The sequence below is a fragment of the Gobius niger genome, assembly GCF_951799975.1.
Source record: "Gobius niger genome assembly, chromosome: 22".
NCBI lineage: Eukaryota > Metazoa > Chordata > Actinopteri > Gobiiformes > Gobiidae > Gobius > Gobius niger.
This window is the reverse complement of record NC_136873.1, coordinates 1,544,099-1,563,665: the sequence shown is the minus strand read 5'-3', so window position 1 is coordinate 1,563,665 and position 19,567 is coordinate 1,544,099. Positions and strand designations below refer to the sequence as shown.

The 19,567-nt window shown below is 41.1% G+C and overlaps 2 protein-coding genes across 2 annotated transcripts in view; one reads left to right on the top strand and one right to left on the bottom strand.

Annotated features, from left to right (window-relative positions):
* LOC306981666 (ras-related protein Rab-27B-like) overlaps positions 1–19,567 on the top strand; it is a 607,733-nt gene that overhangs the window by 89,493 nt on the left and 498,673 nt on the right. The window lies entirely within an intron of this gene.
* Positions 1–19,567, bottom strand: part of atp8b1 (ATPase phospholipid transporting 8B1) — a 38,863-nt gene that overhangs the window by 8,181 nt on the left and 11,115 nt on the right. Inside the window, exons 3-22 of the mRNA XM_079581226.1 lie at positions 17,976–18,089; positions 17,758–17,856; positions 17,142–17,203; positions 16,987–17,059; positions 16,708–16,778; positions 16,100–16,182; positions 15,595–15,753; positions 14,538–14,626; positions 14,274–14,464; positions 13,148–13,232; positions 12,549–12,672; positions 10,606–10,649; positions 8,758–8,905; positions 7,185–7,373; positions 5,639–5,751; positions 3,519–3,683; positions 1,494–1,605; positions 1,349–1,424; positions 1,145–1,277; positions 359–487 (exon numbers count right to left, since the gene is read on the bottom strand). Of these exons, the coding sequence (XP_079437352.1) occupies positions 359–487; positions 1,145–1,277; positions 1,349–1,424; positions 1,494–1,605; positions 3,519–3,683; positions 5,639–5,751; positions 7,185–7,373; positions 8,758–8,905; positions 10,606–10,649; positions 12,549–12,672; positions 13,148–13,232; positions 14,274–14,464; positions 14,538–14,626; positions 15,595–15,753; positions 16,100–16,182; positions 16,708–16,778; positions 16,987–17,059; positions 17,142–17,203; positions 17,758–17,856; positions 17,976–18,089 (2,259 nt within the window). The remainder of the gene's footprint in view (positions 1–358; positions 488–1,144; positions 1,278–1,348; positions 1,425–1,493; positions 1,606–3,518; positions 3,684–5,638; positions 5,752–7,184; positions 7,374–8,757; positions 8,906–10,605; positions 10,650–12,548; positions 12,673–13,147; positions 13,233–14,273; positions 14,465–14,537; positions 14,627–15,594; positions 15,754–16,099; positions 16,183–16,707; positions 16,779–16,986; positions 17,060–17,141; positions 17,204–17,757; positions 17,857–17,975; positions 18,090–19,567) is intronic.

Below are 19,567 nucleotides of genomic sequence, written 5' to 3'. Positions count from 1 at the left end.
ACCTTCCGGGTCTGTACAGTGTTTTCCACCCAGAAGTGGATGTAGTCTGTGATGCGGTGGGTCAGGCCGTCTACATCATCCCCATGAGAACTGCAGATCATGTTCCAGACTGTACCATCTCCAAGTCCCGGGTGCAGAGCTCTTCTTTCACAAGTAGGATAAGAGGACTGAGCCAAGTAACAAGCAGCTGTACGCACAGCGCCATCTTGGGAAATAATAAATACATATATCTGTACAAGTCTGTTTTAGAACATTTTTAAGATCCGGTTTTGTCCTGATTTGATCTCGATGGTGGTATTTGATGCTTAACTTGAGAAACACTGTAGTAAAAGAATAAAGAGATGAGGTGGGTATGTACCTGTCTCTGCTCCTTCTCCGAGTCATTCAGGGGCTGTCCGTCCTGAGGGTTGGAGGGCGGGGGCCTCCTGCCCAGACGACGCAGACGCAGTCGCCTGCGCTTCTTCTTTTTCTCATACAAAATTTCATTCTAAAAAGATTCCATATTAGCTGGGTAAAGCATACACATGTGCAAATAATACAACGTTTTCAGTGAAGGGAGTAGCCATGGTGACGCACAGTGAACTAACTCTGTGGTTTTGTTTTGTTTTTTAACTTGAGCATGTCCCGCACATGTCCTGTAACTTCCTCAGAGCGATTCCTTAACTCCACAACTTCCTCGCAACTGAAGACACAGTTTTTGATCTATGAAATACGCGAGCAGCCCTTGCTGAGATCCTGCTTCAGTTTCCCCATCCGCCTCATGCGCTCGCAATTCCAAGAAAAATACTACATACATAAGAACATTAAAACTGCTAAATGAATTGCAATTTTTTTTTATGTTCCACCCCATTTTACACCACCGGTGTATAGCCTGCTAATACGTGTGAGAAAACACAGCTGTGCAGATGATTTAAGAATTTGGGAAAGCGCTTGATGTAAAGTGCTTGATGTAAAGCGCTTGATGTAAAGTGCTTGACGTAAAGCGCTTGACGTAAAGCGCTTGATGTAAAGCGCTTGATGTAAAGCGCTTGATGTAAAGTGCTTGATGTAAAGTGCTTTACAAGTTGAGACCCTCCATGATGTCAATGACACTCTGACTAAAGGCCCTCTCCTCCCGTTGTACGTGCGTGTGCAGCACACTCACCAGCCAGCCTCCAGTGATGATGAGCGCGTTCTTGCCCATCTGAGTGAAGAAGGGGTCCGCCGGCTTCCGTTTCCCAGGGCGGTTGCTCTGGGGCTGGGCCCTCCTGGTGGTCTGCCGCGTGGACAGCTTCTCACTGCACACACACAGAGGACATGTTTACCACGGGTTACCGGCGCGCTCTGAATGTGGACGAGGAGCACTGACTTGACGTCTTCTCCGTAGTGGATCTGCATGTCGTCTGTCAGGAGGGAGCAGGCGTAGCCGATGTTCTCAGCCGTTTCTGGAAGCACATAGGTTTTGAGCTCTGGTGACCTGCTGAAGCGCAGCGTTCAGTCGTGTGTGCCGGTACCTTTCTTATCTCCAGTGAGCACCCAGATCTTGATGTCTGCTTTGGCCAGTTTGGCGATGGTTTCAGGGACTCCGTCCTGAAGTTTGTCCTCGATGGCTGTGGCTCCGATCAACTGCACACATTTAAGATAAGATAAGATAAGATAAGATAAACCTTTATTAATCTCACAAAGGAGAAATTCACTTGTTACAGTCGGCGTTACTTCACAGTCTTATTGTACAGTATTTCAATAACTCAGTTAAGTTACACAACACAGAAACACAATATGACAGTTCGAACACCTCAGGAAGTGACCATGCAGGCCGGCGGATCACGCACATGTTCAATCATCTTTTAGAATTTAAGTGCAGATGCAACTGGCATCTTACCTAGGCCTTTGTTAAAAATGATTTCGAAAAATGATTAGAACCGCTGAAGGAAGATTGATGGGGAAACTGGACCGCCTGGAGGAGAATAAGTGAAATTTCATTTCAGAGTAATTTCAAGAAATCTGTCCATGGGCCAAGATATTTACACTTGAAATAAAACTGTTGTAGTAGTTTTATCTTAATTTAAGTCAATTAAGATTTTTCATCTAGTTTTGAGTGCGACAATCTTAATTTAAGTGTAAATATTTTGCCCCATGGACAGATTTCTTGAAATTACAAATTTACTTAGTTCAAGAAAGTTTAATTTATTTCAACTTTTATCTCTACTTTTTGCAGAGTATAGGAATTGCAATCTTCTTGCTGCGAAGCAAGAGTGCTAACCACTCAGCCACAGTGGTATCAAGATAACACTGACAAGAAGGGAGCAGTCAGATCTTTTTCCTCTTTATGATTACAAAGCAAAGCAGGCACCGGGAGGCTGTCACGTGTTCAAGGATTGCGGGGGGGGGGAAGCTGTGCACCGTAAACTTAGTTCTAAATGTAAGTATTATGTATATGCTATATATCTTATTTATGCTGAGAAGATTGATGAGATGAGATGAGAGCAGCGTGTGGTCTGTGGTGGAGGGAGTGAGGGACGTGGGTGAGGGGGGGGAAGCAGGTGAGGAGGGGGGAAGGGGCAGAGCAGCCTCAGTCATGCACTACATCTGTGATCCTTTTATTCCCACGCACCCCATGGGTGTTGTCCCAGCTGGGGGGCATTCAAAATATTCAAAATAATTACTAGGGATGGGTTCCGTTAAGGATTTATCGATACTACTACTCTTATCGATACTCCTTATCGATCCGGTACTTTAACAGTACTCTTATTGGTAGCTATCTAACTAACCTCGGCCTGTATTTCTTTTTCGTTACACTTTTTAATCATACATTTTCTCTACATTTGGGCCCAATTTAGTTTCAATTAGCACATGCCCTTAACCCCCGCCCTTAAACAGAGTGCATTTTCTCCTGTTTGGCATTACCCAAATCTAAAAGCGAAAAAGTGGCAAAAGAGCGAAGAAAAAAAAAACACACACGACTAAAGTGTGATGAAATAGAAACAAAAAATCAACAGAAAGCCATGGGAGTCATAATGCACTGAAAAAGTGACCAAAAGAAAAAACGGCGACAGCGCAGCAAAAGAAATAACGATTAGTTTTGTAGGTCTTAGCTTTCAAATGAGGCGTTACACACTGGCCTATAGGTTGTCGGCTTATTTCGGTAAAACTGAACTGGAGAAAATGTGGTCGGTTTAGGTGGGGGTTAAGAAGCGAATAATGGGAGGTAATATACAAATATAGACTAAAATATATTACATGTTCATCATCATCATCATCATGTTCATCATCATCATCATCATGGTGTAAATGAAGGATTATATTATTATTATTATTATTATTATTATTATTATTAAGTCTCTTAAGTGTTATGTTGATTAGATTTGACTCTAGCTCTGGGTTAGGGTTGAGGCTAAATGAAAACTTAAAACTTAACAGCTCAACACATCTAATTAAAGGCCTTGTAAGCACTTCCTCGTGCTGTGCATGTTTGTTTAGAGTGCCTGGGCTCGCTGCTTTTTTCGAGACTGATGACAAAGCGTTTGTGGCTGAAGTACCATGAGGTTCTTCTCAATCTCCTCGTAGACACGGTCCAGAGCGGCGTCCCGGTCTGCCATGGTGACCTGGGCCTCCTTGTGTTTGCGCGCCCACGCCTCGTACTCGCCTGCACTGATGTCTTTGTAGCACAGACACAGCGTGCGCAGCGTCTCGTTGGCAAAGATCTGAAACGCACAGAGCAGTGGCCATGTTGTTACTACACGTCACACATGGACAAACTGCGGAGGACCGGAGATTTTAAACGTTTAGACTCAACGTGCATGAAAACAGGTCATTAGTTTCATTTACTCGTCTTCCAAGAAATTTTGGAACAGAAGTTACACAATCACCATGCAACACCACAGTGCTGCTGTTCTGACATTTAGAGAAACTAAATGTATTTGATACAAATCTTGTGATGATGTACTAGTTTACTGATTAGTTGTTTCTCAAGTTATTTCAAAAACTGCAATCATCGTCTAATAGTTGCGTATATATTGGGATTGTATCGTGACCTATAAACCAAAATAATGTGTTACTATTTTACAGCTAAAATTACATAAAAAGCAACATTGAGCAATGACTGAACTTAAAGGGGCTAGACGCAAGTTAGCCATTTTATACTCACTACTGCCACCTCAGGTCATATGTGTAACTGCACCTTCTATATTAAGCTCGTGCATGACGGCACTTTGGTCCGAAGCAACACCGTTTTCAGTGACAGTGCAGGATTTTAGAGGCAGTTGTGGTGAACAGGTCTGGGCTCATTCTACACAATAGGACATTGTTGGAACATGTAGGGGGAGGAAAATACTTAATTTAAACATTTTTAAACTCCGTATAGTCCCTTTAAAGGAGCTGTACCTGATTGAAATTTGAGTGACCCTGTGTCTTTGTACAAATTGCTATTTTCTGGTCCAAACTCATCTCAAACTTTCCTAATGCATTTACAACATCACAATTCGTCACAGCGACTGAGTTTAAACCAGGTTTCACAACTTTCAGGAAAACTGTCACTTCACTGTAAAAAATGCCCTCTAGCCTGACATTTTATGACTGTTTAAAAAAAACAGTGTTTTTTGGATAAATGTCTGCTTTTACCATATACTAAAGTGCAAAACAAATTTGATTCCAATACAGAAAATTTAAAAAATCAAGGATAGCTCCTTTAATTCTGATTAGTGTCAGAGACAGTGTTAATTTTGACAACATATATTATTTTAGTTTTAGTTTTAGTCTTTTGACTAAAATGTAATTTAATTTTAGTCGAGATTTAGTCTAAAAAATCTTTTCAATTTTAGTCTAGATTTAGTCGACAAAAATTGCATGTAAATTTAGTCAACTAAATTTAAGACAAATTTAGTCGACTTTGCATTGATAATATTCATTACAATCATATTTAATCTTGTTCCTCAGCTTCATGGAGCTGCTCCTCATGAACAAAGCTCAGAGCTGATCCTTTGGCAGAGAATTTACAAGATCTGAGGCTCTTTCAGACGGTCAATAGAAGTTTGGATGATTTTAGTCTCTCCCTTTCATTTTTATTTAGTCTTATCTTACCTATTTAGTCTTCTCTTAGTTTTAGTCTCATGAGAAACTTTTAATTTAGTTTTAGTCCAATTTTAGTCATCAAAAATATCACTGACTAAAATTAAGACTAAATATTTTAGTCGACGAAATTAACACTGGTCAAAGATCAGCAAAGAGAGGGACTTTAGAAAACATTACTCACATTACGTCAAATTTCAGATCCAGATCAATTATACGCAAGCTATTAAATTGGTTGAACATAAAAAGTTACAGACCATCACTTTAACGCAAGTACTGTAAACCAGATTCACCTGCACAGAAGCACAGTTACAACTTTCTGAAGTAACTCATTCTTAGAGTAGTTTTGTTACACAGAACGTTTTACATCTACTTGAGTTATATTGTTTTAAAGTTACAATAACCAGGATTTACGATCGCATATCCGCAAGAGACGTTTTGGGGTAAATTTAAAAGAGTAGATTTAGTTTTGAGTCTAGAAAGGAGGACCTGTCCAGGGAAATGGGGACGTGCGGCCGGTCACCCTAATTCACAACAGAGCAAAGCCTGAAACATGAACTGCTAAAGTAACACAAGAATGCGCTGTACTGACGTCCAGGGCGGTTTGCGTGCTCTCCTTGTGCCTGGACTCTGCAGACAGCCGCTCGTAGATCACCGTGTCGGCTCCTTTGCAGTACAGGCGGATGCGGCCGTCAGGAAAGCGCACTGGAACACACAGACAACAGGTCAGTAGGTAAAGTGAGTACGGTTAGGGAAGGGTTACTAACTTTAGATCTGCTGCTAGCGCAAATGTCTAAAGCTATTGCTGTTTAGCTTTACTGGTTTACTCGTGCATCTTTCCAATTATTAAAGTGATTATTGGGCGATTTATCTTGTAAAATCCCCTGTTTATCTGCTCACGTGTGGAAACCTGGCTCTGAAAAGACTGGTCCTGATGTAGAAATGCTGCTTAGCTTCCCCTCTTTTTTGTTGTTGTTGTTACCAATAAAGTCACAGCGGACATTCAAAATTCAAGAGTTTTTATTTGTCAAACCATGTGAATGGTTTGAAATGATGTTTCTCTCATCCTTGATTGTGGAGCGGGGGGAGGGGGAGGAGGCGGGGGAGGGAGGGCAGAGACATGTGCCTCCTTAGCGTTGCAGTGGCACTTTAAAATGTGTGTATTTAACTACATTCTTGTAATGTAGCAAGTACGTGCTGAACTAAAGAACGACACGAGCTGTGTGCTTTTATTTTGGCGTGCTGACTTCTGTCGTTTATGTCAGAAACACTTACGTGAAGTGGTCGCTTGTGTTGAAAAACTACAAAACAAAGGCGCAACAACATGACGCCCGTTCAGGGAGCTGCTCTGATTGGTTGGTAGGCTCCATATCGCTGCGTCACTTCCTTTGAAAGCGCGCAATGGAGTGTTGCCAGACCCTCTTCTGTAAAGAAGTGGAGTCTGGAACCGGCCAAAACATTTGCCGGAACACTCTCATTGAACACCATTGTATCTGATAAATCTTTTTCCGGATCCTCCTAAATATTTCACAGATCCTTTAACCTGAAAAACTGAGAATCGGGGTAATACCCAAACGGGGGATCAAATTAAGCACTGCCGTTGCCCTAATATGCTCCTACTATAGTCACAGAACATAAGTCTTGGATGTCAAGAGGCAAATCCAAAATGCAATGAACATGAGGGGCTTTCTCTGGGTGCATTTTTAGAGCTCACAATGGTCTGAGCAACATTACAAAAACTAGCGGTTCAGGAAGTAAAACATACATGTATTCTAATGTTGAAATCTACTGATGAAAATGTTCCGAATGTTATTGTTAACCTTGAATAATCTACACTGAGAACCGAAACCCGTGTTCTATGGTCTTTAAGCAAGAACAACAACTAAACTTATCTGGTGTAATCATGAATACCATTTCTGAGGGGCAAGGGTAGTATCTCAGAGTGCATTTACAGTATCTATCAGTGCATGCAAGGGGCCACAGGAACCACTAGGGGGCCCCAAAGGCTCAACGTTCTGCCTCTCTGGTGAGACAATGTAGGTAAATATGGAAATGAGGTATATGAACTTTCCTTGTAGATGATTGGACCTCTTTGCACTTCTTCTATGCTTATATTTCTCAGCTCCGCAGACACTTACAGATGATGGACATGCGCTTGCGGTCCGAGTTGAAGTCCAGCAGGGCTAACATCTCGTAGCTGTTCTCCTGGTCGCCCTCTCGGATGGTGATGGTGTCCTGGGTTCGACGCAGGAACACGTAGCCAAAGTTCCGGGCAGCAGTGACGAGAGCGCCCTCATCTGGAGAGGCGGCCTGGTACACCATCTCCTCTGTGGGGAGCAGGGCACACAAATACACACAATTTCAGAACTAACAAAACTGCAGCTGAATATGTTTTAGATCAGAATTTGTCATTTTTGCTACGCAGAAACCATTTTTTTCTGTGTCAGGTTTTTGGATTTTGGAAGTGGATTTTGTTTTAAAATGTTATTATTATGTTTTTATATTGGGGTTTTATTAAGACATTGAGTGCTGCGCTGTTTTGGGGATTTTTGGGGATTTGGGGATTCGCAAAAAAACGCTTATGATTTATTTTATTTTTTTAAAAATTAAAAAAACAAAAAAAATTCCAATTTATTTTTTGTTGCAAAACTGGGATTATTTTCCCTTCGCTTTTCCTGTGCCACGGCTCATGCTTTTGTCTGACATAAAAACAAACGGCGCTGTGTGATGATGTCATCAGGCCGCGCTGCTCAGTTTGCTTGCGCAGGTGTGAGGGCTGGCCAGCAGGGGGCAGGTGTGAAACAGGGACCTCTCTTTAATCAAGGCATACTTTGTCATTTTTTGGCTGGATTTTTGTCACTTTTTTGCTGGATTTTTGTCACTTTTTTGCTGGATTTTTGTCATTTTTTTGCTGGATTTTTGTCATTTTATTGATGGATTTTTGTCTTTTTCTGCTGGATTTTTGTCTTTTTTCTGCTGGATTTTTGTCACTTTTTTGCTGGATTTTTGTCTTTTTTTTTAAATGGATTTGTGTCAGTTTTTTGCTGGATTTTTGTCAGTTTTTTGCTGGATTTTTGTCTTTTTTCTGCTGGATTTTTGTCAGTTTTTTGATGGATTTTTGTCAGTTTTTTAATGGATTTTTTTAAAGGCAACAAATAATCGTTTGAATAATCGTGATTTCAATTATGACAAAAATAATCGTGATTATTATTTTTTCAATAATCGAGCAGCCCTAGTTTTATGCAACTCCTCTCTCCAACTCCCTCCTCCACTATCCTCTCTGGACAGACACTGACGTTATGGGAAGAGGCAAATGCCTAAATTTCTAGTCAATTTTCAACAACATTGTTGACACGTTTTGAAACACTGTGTGTCATCGATCGCGTCCTTCAATAAATTTTGACCATTTAAAAGCTCAGAGAAATGTTGAAATCTCAACTGTTTCGATCTGTCCATGTGAAGCCTCTCTGCTTTGTCAAACGCGCTCCAGAGATCGAGAGAGAAGGGTCAACCCAGTTATGCCATGATTCCTCCCCCAACCTTGTTCTACCTCTAACCAAATCCCTTTTCTTCACAATAACCTTAATCCTAACCTTAAACATTTGTAAAACGACAATATTAACTTAATAAGGCCAACTGAAAAAGATGCATTTGGAATGACATCCAATGAGAATTCGCGGGGGAAATCGGAATGAGGCGGCGTAAACTCACCGTCCACCATGACCGTGTGGCAGAGGGACAGCAGCTTGAAGAACTCCATGGCGTCCTTGTCTTTCCCCGATCGAACTGTGGCTACCAGTGAATGGTCCATGAACTGAAACATTTTGTCTGCATAACGGTTCCAGCTCCAGTCCACAGGCTGAAAAACACGTGCAGTCAAATCAGCTTTCTCTGTTTTATGACACAGATCTGACCGGGTGGATCAAGTGGCTTGTCAATCAAGCTTTTATGGAAAAAACCAAGGACCAGGCAACCATAGGCACGGCTTTAAAAATGATTTTGGAAAACAAAAAGCAACATCAGTTTCTCCGCGTCTCCGCTGTATTGGCCTAAAATACTGTATATATGGTCATTTCGAGGTCAGTGAAGTGAAGTTTTTTTTCAGTGACAGTTGGTTCTAGCGTTCATCCACCGCTGAACCAAGAAAAAGAAGAAAACCAAGTATGCTTTGCTTTTTTTATAATCAAATGTTTTATACATTTTTGCATTATTCCTATTACACCATGGGTTTCAAAAACACTGCCAATTCCCTGAACCCATACGGTCTATCAGTCGACTGTGAACCATGCCACACACTAGCCAAAAAAACCCAGTACCACAGTAACACAATAACGCAAGAAACACATTTTAATGAACGACATGGGATAAAAATAAATAAAATACCACTCCAACCCTTCTTAGCCAACCCCCACCCCCTACTATACATACTTGGTTTTCCACACCGATACTAGGGTGGCTCAAAATAATGTTTTTTTGGGGGGGAAATTCAACCTTCCCATGGGGACCCGTGTTCCTTTTGGGGTAGAAAGTCATGTGATTTTTTTATTTTTATTTTTTGAAGGACGTTTAGGGGGGGGGGAGTTTAACCATATTAAAATATAGGTGTAAATATGGTCATTTTTACATATATGAAGCTTTTATTGGCAAAAATTTAAGAAACCATTGTATATTACAAATTCTTAAGTATGGTCTTCAATTTACCTCAAACACAATTTACTCAGTTTATAGAATCTATATGGAGGAACTAGACCTCTGTTTAAAAAAATAAAACAAAAAAACCTTCAGCAATAGGCTAGACCTTATTGGTTTTCATATGTTTCAGGGACTGGATGGTTTCAGCAATTGTTCAGATCAGTTGAAATATGACCTGGACACACATGACTTCAAAAACAGGTGCTGTTTTTTATGTTGGTCAATGGCAGTGTTAAAATATTTAGTCTTAATTTTAGTCAAAGTGATATTTTTGACGACTAAAATTGGAATAAAACTAAATTAAAACTTTCTCATGAGACTAAAACTGTGACTAAAATGTCCAGATATTTTAGTCGACTAAAATAAGACTAAATAAAAATGAAAAGGAGAGACTAAAATCATCCAAACTTGTATTGAGCGTCTGAAAGAGCCTCAGATCATGTAAATTCTCTGTTAAAGGATCAGCTCTGAGCTTTGCTCATGTAGAGCAGCTCCATGAAGCAGAACAATTTAGTCACTAAATTGCCAAGCAATTTTAGTCGACTAAAACTAGACTAAAATTGAACAGATTTTTTTGACTAAATCTCGACTAAAATTAAATTACATTTTAGTCAAAAGACTAAAACTAAAACTAAATTAAAATATGTTGTCAAAATTAACACTGGTCAATGGTCTTCAAAAACAGCAAGTTTTGATGCCGTTTTTGACGACCAACATCATCAAAACTTGGATCTAAAGTTAATATATATTTTCATTTCATTTGATACCAGTAGTACCTGAACTTTCTATCCGATACCATACCGGTATCATTTAACGATCCCCAGCTCTAGCTCTGACTTGTGCCAATTGAAGAAAGAAGCCACTCACCCTCCCGCGGTCCAGGGACACTCCCTCGGCTGTGGTCGCGTCACCTGTGAGCACAGAGTCCATAAGCAAATCCATTTGAATACACTTAGCATTATGTTCACGCACGCTCCAATGTCCTGAAGATGGAGGCTTACTCAAACGTGGATGGAAACTAAACTTTTGATATGATTAGGCAACATTTTAACATGCTTAAGTGAAACAAGAAGACACGTTTGCAGGGGCTAGATGCAAGTTAACCATTTTATACTCACTACTGCCACCTCAGGTCATACGTGTAACTGCAGCTTCTATATTAAGCTCTTGCATGACAGCCACCACCATTTTGAGTGACAGTGCAGGTTTTTAGAGGCAGTTGTGGTGAACAGGTCTGGGCTCATTCTACACTTTAGGACATTGTTGGAACATGTAGGGGGAGGAAAACACTTGTGCAGTTACACATATGACCTGAGGTGGCAGTAGTGAGTATAAAATGGAACATGCATCAAGCCCCTTTAATATTTTATATACAGTACAGCCTATATTTCATTTCTCATTGTAACTGTGCTGTATATACACTTCTAAAACAGCTGTAAACATCATAGTTCTCATTACATTTCAGCTAAATCAGCAGCAAAATACAAATCTGCAAGGCATTTTAGGAGATGTCAGAAAACCATACTCTCTTTCTCCCTGTTCAGCTCTATAAATGCCTTCTCCGAATCACACACTGTGAAACGCTGCCGTTTTAAGAAAATCTGCCTCTCCTTATGTCAAAAACCTGCTGTAAAGATGAAGATAAAGTACAATGATCCGCACGTACAGTAATGAGCGGAGGCGACCCCGACCCGCGACCCCGACCCGCTCTGTGGCTGCAGATCAGATAAACATGATTCCCCTGCAGATGATTTTCACTTGTGAACATCTATAATCCAGGGTAAATGGAATATTTAGTTGGAAGCCTATGTTTGAGAACAGCACTGTCCTGGAGCAGGTTAGAATCCACAAAATCCCACTATTTATGTTCCCTTGGAGCCGGAAGTGCGGCGATGACATAATCACTAAACAATTCATGAGCAGTAACTCCCGCACAGAGCTGGACATGTCACATCTTGATTCAAAGATTCCAGTCTTCACAATGCAGTGGTTTAAGATGAGACGCTGCAGGCGAACAGTGAAACAATACATCATTCTGGGATATCACTTGGAAACTTTTTTTTAAATACGACATATGACAAAAATAAAAACTTATGTAAGGCATTTTATGTGTGAAAATGGTCAAAACTGCCTATATTTAATGATCTATTAGCTACAAATATTTTCTTAGAGGGATTGTGGATTGTGTTTACTTTTTGAATAAAGTTATTAGAAAAAATCCCATTTTGCCTTCATGTTTTAATGCTCCACGTTAAAACAGACTTCAGGAAAGAAAAGGACTTTAGTTGAAGCACTATATATGGGAATTTACATTCACTACATACACAGGGATGTCAGCGTGGCTGCACATATGTGGCAATAATCATGCGGTCTTATCAGCCACAGCTGCCAGGGGAGAAGTGCTCATTAAAGGGACTATATAGAGTTTAAAAATGTTAAAATTAAGTATTTTACTCCCCGCACATGTTTCAACAATGTCCTAAAGTGTAGAATGAGCCCAGACATATTCACCACAACTGCTTCTAAAATCCTGCACTGTCACTCAAAAAGGAGTTAATTCGGGTCCGAAGTGCCGTCATGCACGAGCTTAATATAGAAGGTGCAGTTACACGTATGACCTGAAGTGGCAGTAGTGAGTATAAAATGGCTAACTTGCATCTAGCCCCGTTAACAAAGATTTAGACAGATATACAGACTCGGCCTGGGCAATTTGGCCACAAGACAAGATGTATTTCAAAATGAATGTGCATTTTTACTATCAATTTGAAGCCCTATTTCCAAGTCAAATCCCTCATCCCGTGCTCGGTTACCGTAGCTGCGCCCGGCGATGGTGCACTTCTTGAACTGCATGATGTTCTGGGTCAGAGTGCCCGTTTTGTCCGAGAAGATGTACTCGATCTGGCCCAGCTGTTCGTTCAGAGTGGTGGTCCGAGCCTAGAGACACACACGAGACAAGTGAGACACTTGGTCCCACATTTACCGCCTCTCTACATGTAAAAATATGCTGCAAACATCTTAATGAGCATTGCTTTGTTGTTCAGAAAGATAATAGTCCTAAACAGAGGAGGGCAGAAAAAGAGCAGAAAGAAACACTTTAACATGACTCAAGAAGGCTCTTTTATCTTAACCCTAAGATCGATCTAACCCTACACATGGAGCTCACGGGCTAAAGTGTTTCTGCCATGTGAATAAAAGCTTTTTCTGAATGATCCCTGCACTGAAGAGGAGATTGTTTAAAACATACATTAAACAAAAGGCTGATTATCCAAGCAGTGCTCCTGCAAAACAAAGTGGGAAAGTCTAAAATTATCCACACACAGATTTGAAACAATCCGTTCTGCGAGACTGTAAGCACTGTTTTGATTTTGTGCTTGCAGTGCCTCCTTTTGTCCAGAGGGAGCAGCAGTACCTTTGCCGGGGTGTCCTTTTCAGCGTAGTACATCTGTAGGTCCCAGTTGATAAACTTGCTTTGTCCCAAACGAATCACCTCCACACTGAAGGGACGACAATAAAAAAATAAAATAAAAAAAAACAGTCCTCAAATTGAACATCTGACCATTCATGACACATTATACACGATTAAGGAGGTATTAGGGTTCTTTCTACCAGGTTACAAATAAATGACTGGTTTTCACAATTTAGTTTTTATGAAAGTAATAAACAAGACAAATGTACATTTTGATGCATTTAGTGGTTGTTTTAAATAACACCAATAATATTATGTTATCTTATATCTTTATGCTTTTACCCTACCTTAAGCTTACAAGTTTAATAGATTGAGTATAATTGATGGCCTTAGCCTGAAATTTGACGTCACATAATATTAAAAATAACATTTTTTCTAAAGTCCCTCCCTTTGCTGATCCGGGTCACAGAGGCAGCAGTCTGAGCACAGATGCCCAGACTTCCCTGTCCATGCACACCTCCTCCAGCTGTTCTGGGGCGACACCAGACCAGCTCGGAGACATAGTCCTTCCAGCGTGTCCTGGGTCTTCCCCGAGGCCTCCTCCCAGTGGGACATGTCTGGGACAGCACTTGACAGAGGCGACCTGGGGGCATCTGAAAATGATGCTCTATCTCTCCTCACTTTGCAATCTTACAGACCATCACTTTAAGTAAAATAAAATCTTTAACATAATATTAAACTACTAGGCCTATAAACTGGAAATTTCAGGATTTATACAGACCAGTCCAATTTAATGCTTCTTAATGCAATGTTACTGCCCAAATATTGAACTTTTGATGACACAATTGAAAAGTATATTAAATAGTAAATATGTGGATAAAAAAACAGGACAATGGATGGACATTTGTATAGAAAGTTTCACAAAACATGTCAAATTCAAGGGATTTTCATGATATCTAAGGCCTAAATTTAATGACTTATAATGTCAATTTGTTGGGATGGACAGCGTTCCTGGAAATTAAGCTTTTATATTATCTGAATAAAGGCTAGAAAAATATATACATCTAGAAAAAGCATTAAACCCCTATATAAAGGTCCCAGTGGAGAGCGACCTCTTGGCGGGCCTCACCTGACGTAGAGGGAGATGGGCACCATGGTGTTGAGCACGATGATGTAGCCCCAGAAGCTGAGGAAGCCTCGGTGAGACGCGCTGTAGCCCTTATTGTCGAACAGATACCAGGCCTTTGCGCCGATCTGCTCGTACCAGAAGGTGTGACCGATGGCCAGTCCGGCGGCCACCAGCACCAGCAGTGCAAAGATCTGCCCAGGGAGAGAGCAGCGTGAGAGGGAGCATTTACAGGCCGCTGAAGGTCAGACATGTCAGTCCACTCACCGTGTAGACCATATAGTTCATCAGCTCGTCGATCTTGGTCCGCTTGAACCTCGTCTTCCCTCCGTTCCTCATGATTTTGGTGTCCGCTCCTACAAGACAGGAAGACAGAAGGATAAGGATATAAGGAGATACTTCCATACGACTCTTTGTCAAACTGGACAGTAGCTTTGTACTAAAATTGGTCATGGAGAAAATGACACGACCTGAAGATGCTTTTTCAGATTAGAAATAATCTTTTACATATTTGATCTGTGCCCAGCTGCCTCCAGTACGGTGTGGGTTGGTTACGGTGCAGGGATTACAGCCAGCCTTAAGGGGAGACACTACAGGCAAAACTCAATTTTTGCAGTTTTCAGGTTTTGGGCCAAATTGGTCTCTGAACATATAAGCTTTCACCTGGAAACAGAAAATATACCTAATCTTCACAATAACATGTTTAAATATTGCGCTGATTCAATGTTCCCCCATAGACTTATATGGGAGAATGCAATTTCAAGGGCCTTTTTCTCAAAACACATGTTTCTGTCATTGTGGCGACACTATGTCCACGTCAGTCGGACCTAAAGACTTCACATTTTCCAGCCTTGGACTGAACAATATTTGGAAGATTTTTTCAGAGGGATTTTTTATCATTTAATCCCTTAAGCCCCATTTATTGAGGTTTGAATGTCAAAAAATAAGACGAAAATTACATTTTTACAAATCTTTCCACTAAAAAACAGCTTATTTTAAAACTAAACAAGAAATCCTAAATCCCCTCTGAAAAAGTCTTGGTAACTCATTCATCAATAAAATGAAACCATAAATTTGAATGTAGCTCACCTTGTTCTTATATGAAAAGATAAAATGACAGAAAACTTGGCATGTATTTTTTTCTTACATTTATGCCAGTGATCGACAGCAACAGCTTCAAATTGATATCTGTAAATATACATTTTTTCCCTATTCACCTGCAGTGTCTCGCCTCAATAATACATAAATAACAAATAATCTGACCCACCCGTGCCCTGTGTAAATATCTGACCCTACAGGAAGTTGTTGTGAAGTGCAAACGGACCTGCGAAGATGACCAGCCCGTGGCAGACGTCCGTGTTGCGGATCTTGCAGCCTCGAAGCAGCATGTTGTCCAGGTCCAGGGGGTAGCGCTCTCGGTTCCACAGCATGGTCCCGATGAACTTGTCCAGGCGATTGTTGGGCTCCTCACACTCGATCAGTGCTGTCAGACCGACACAGGTTAGGGTCAAAAGGTCAAAGCAACTCCACTTTTGTCCATCACCCAAACACTGGACAATGGTCACCAATTAGAAAAAAGAAAACATTTCTGGATTTTCTATTTGACAATTCTTAACATAATTGATACAGAAAACAAAATACTGTATGCATGCCCTTATAGTTGGATATGGATGGATGGATATGGATGGATGGATGGATGGATGGAACCAGATTTAATGCTCAGCAAATTCGAAAGTATGGAAAATAAAAATTACGCAAAAAGGAAAAGATCAATTGGAATAAAAATCATAAAAATCTATAAGCAGAGGTGCGGAGCCTGTGAGAGTTACCGTCGAAGCCCGCCAGCTGTTGCTCCCCCTGCAGCTGCTCGTCAGTCACTCTCAGGCCCATCCTAAACTTCAGGTTGGTCTCTCTGAAAACAGGACACGTCGTCAGTTTATATTGAGAGTTGGAAATGCCACTGATATATGAGGCTTTATTTATTTTTTTAGCTACTTTAACATGTCATAAAATTAGCTTTGTCTAAAAGGGAAATATATTGAAAGCAAATTGTAAGATTTTCTCAGACAATAAGTTGCATTCACGTCCTTGAATTCGATGATGTAATGGGAGAGAAAATGTTTTCAAAGAAATCTCCAAAAAGAAAATGTATTTGGTAGAGATTGAATTCACAATGGCAGAAAGGCCTTTCGACTAGCCAAGTGGAAAACAGTTTTCCTCATTCAGTCTCTGCATGAGCCTACAATAGCTTTGTGCAGATTACAGGTTAGCCCATTTGTATCAGATGTTCCACACACTTGTTACACTTCAGATGTGTCAGGTGTGTTTGCTTTGTGGGCCTGATCACATTTACACAGCGAGTTTACCCAGAGATCAGAGCTCAGCGGCAGCCGCAGCCCAGATAAGCCTCAGAGTCACAGTACGAGCAGCATCTTACCCGTCCAGTTCAGCCGTCTCCACATAACACAGGCTGTTAGGGTTGGACGAGGACAGCAGCAGGATGTCCGCCTAGGGGACACACGCAGAGAGAGGCTTGTTACCAAAACCAAAAGGGCTGTTCGGGGGCAGCTTTTGTTAGACACATTTGAGAGAGAGGATTTGGGGCTGGATCAGTATCAACAGGACGAAAGCCATGGGAAGAGGCCCTGAGGAACATCTATGCCTATTGGTGATTGCTGATAAACCTGGGGCCTGAGCAGAACACAGGAGAGCTTACTGGTATGAAGTCGTTCTTCTTCATTCGGACCACGTCTCCCACTTGGACTTCCCTCCACTTGGCTGACTCGAACCTGGACATGTGGTATTGAGAAGCAGAGTATTGGTCGACAGAGAACATATGGAATGACACTGATGTTTTGAGTGTGTTCAGACCTGCCGTCCAGCAGAACCTCCGTTTTTCTGTTGTTGATCTCCTTGTCCATGCGGTGCCTCGCCTGTCATTAAAAATCCATGTATGTTTACAGGCAAAAAACTGAGCACATCTTCCACCAATGTAAGACTTTTTAAGACCCTAAAGGAACTGTACTGTGTATTTAGATGTGTGATGGAGGATGTAATCTGCATGATTTGAATAGGGCTGGCTACCGTGAAATGATACCAGTGTGGCATCGGAAATGTTGTGTAGGTACTACCGGTATCGAATTCAGGGGAAGTGGGGAAATTTGAGAAAAAAAGTAGGAACATTCAGGAAAAAAAGTGGAAAATTATGGGAAGAAATTGGGGAAAAATAGAGGGAAAAAAAGGTAGAAATAAGGGGTCGTGGATGGTGGAAAAAAGTGGAAGTTTCTTGTTGATTCATCACAAATACTAAATGATACAAATGTACAAGAAATGAAATGGAAGGAAAAGGAATAAATGAATATTATTAATCTGTTTATGGTTCTAAATGAGAAATGTCATAATGCTAATCTCGGGATCGGCGCCTATGACTCTCATGAGCCCAGAGGTAAAGTCCCGTATTCGGTGGCGCTCATGTACGTGCTCTCACCAGGTCGTCCACCAGGTCTTTGATGGCAGTGATGCTCAGCACCACCACCAGGGGGATGAGCGTGGTGTACCAGGGCAACGTGGTGATGTCTGGGATGATCTGGAAAACACACACCACACGGTCTGAGATCGGACGTGAAAAGCGCTGCTCGATAACTTTTCCACCCATGTACATGAACTACAGTTCCAAAAGTGCCCTCAAGCATGTGAAAGAGATACCTGGAGGATGAGCAGGGCCAGGAAGTACAGGTTGGCTACTCTCTTGAACTGCTCGTACAGGTTCAGGGGGATGAAGGTCAGCACGTTGTACTTGTACGTCTTAATGGCATTTCCCTGAAAAACAGAAGCACATTGTTACTCAGTACAGGTATAAATACATACAAATGCTACAACAAATTATTTTCTTGTAGTAGAGTAAACTTCATTTGGCACCATTGATCTACATTGCAAACGTTACTGGGGAAAGAAAACTAGACCGTGGGCACAAAATATAGTGCCTCCAATCGTACATAAGTTATGACCAGTCTGGCAATACACACCCTTATATCGAACTGCATTTCTTTCTGGTCACTGTGGCTGCAAAGTTTAGGAGTGATGGGTCAGTCGCAAATGAGTCAGTACAAAGAGCCGGCTCTTTTAAGTGAACGACGAGAGCCGAGTCTCACCCGCGGGCCGTTTTTTTGTTTGTTTTTTGTTTACATGCTTATCAAGTTCCACATGCACCGCTCTGTGCTATACTCGCCTCAGAGAGAAAAATTGTGAAAGACAAAAGGCTAAAAGAGGCTAAAATCAAGATCTCTACATTTTTAGATGCACCGATCCAGCTTTTTTTGCTTCCGATACGGATACTGGGGGTTTGAGTATCTGCAGTATCACTGGCTTATTAACAAATAGCCTCTTGGAAGATATTGCTATTTTACAGTACATTAATATAAACAGCTCACATAAAGTGATCTGATCATTACAACCCAGTTATTCTTTATTAGCATTTCATAAAGTAAAACACAAACACTTGGCCACTCCAGCAGTTTTATTTTATTTTATTAGGCTACTTTAGGTACTTCTATCATCGTTTCTGACCCAGCTTTGATTATTTGTGGAGGTTAAAACTAACTTAGCGATTGAATTCTCCGGGTTCAGTCCTTACACAGCAGGTACAGCATGTCCATATTCACTTAGATTTAGTTGATTAAAGTTGTGATATTGTATTTCTTTCCCAGTATCAGCTCCAAAATCAGACACCGCCATCCATCCATCCATCCATCCATCCATCCATCCATCCATCCATCCAGTGTATTTATCTAGTGCTTCACAGAAAGATAAAACAATTTAAAACCACAAAGCCAGTTGGAAGAGATGAGTCTTTAATCTGGACTTAAAAAGAGACGCGTCCAGAACCATTTGATTGGAGGACTGGGGAGCTCTGCTGGGGCGATGTATGGTCAACAACTCAGTTAAATATAGCGGAGCAAGACCATGAAGGGCTTTAAAAACAAACGTTACAATTTTAAAAATCAATCTGTAAACGAAGCGGGAGCCAGTGCAGGAGGAGAGGACGGGAGTGATGTGGCTGTGTCTGGATGAACTGGTGAGAAGACGAGCTGCTGGATTCTGCACTAACTGTAGCCGGTGAATGATGACTGTGGGAGGCCAGCAGGGATGCACCGACACCACTTTTTCTAAAAACGATACGACTACAAGTACTTTGATTTGAGTACTTGCCGATACGGAATACCGATACGAGTACAAGGCATTTTCTTCAACATGCTTTTTGCAGTGAATAGGCGGTTTATAGACATTTTCACAGCAGA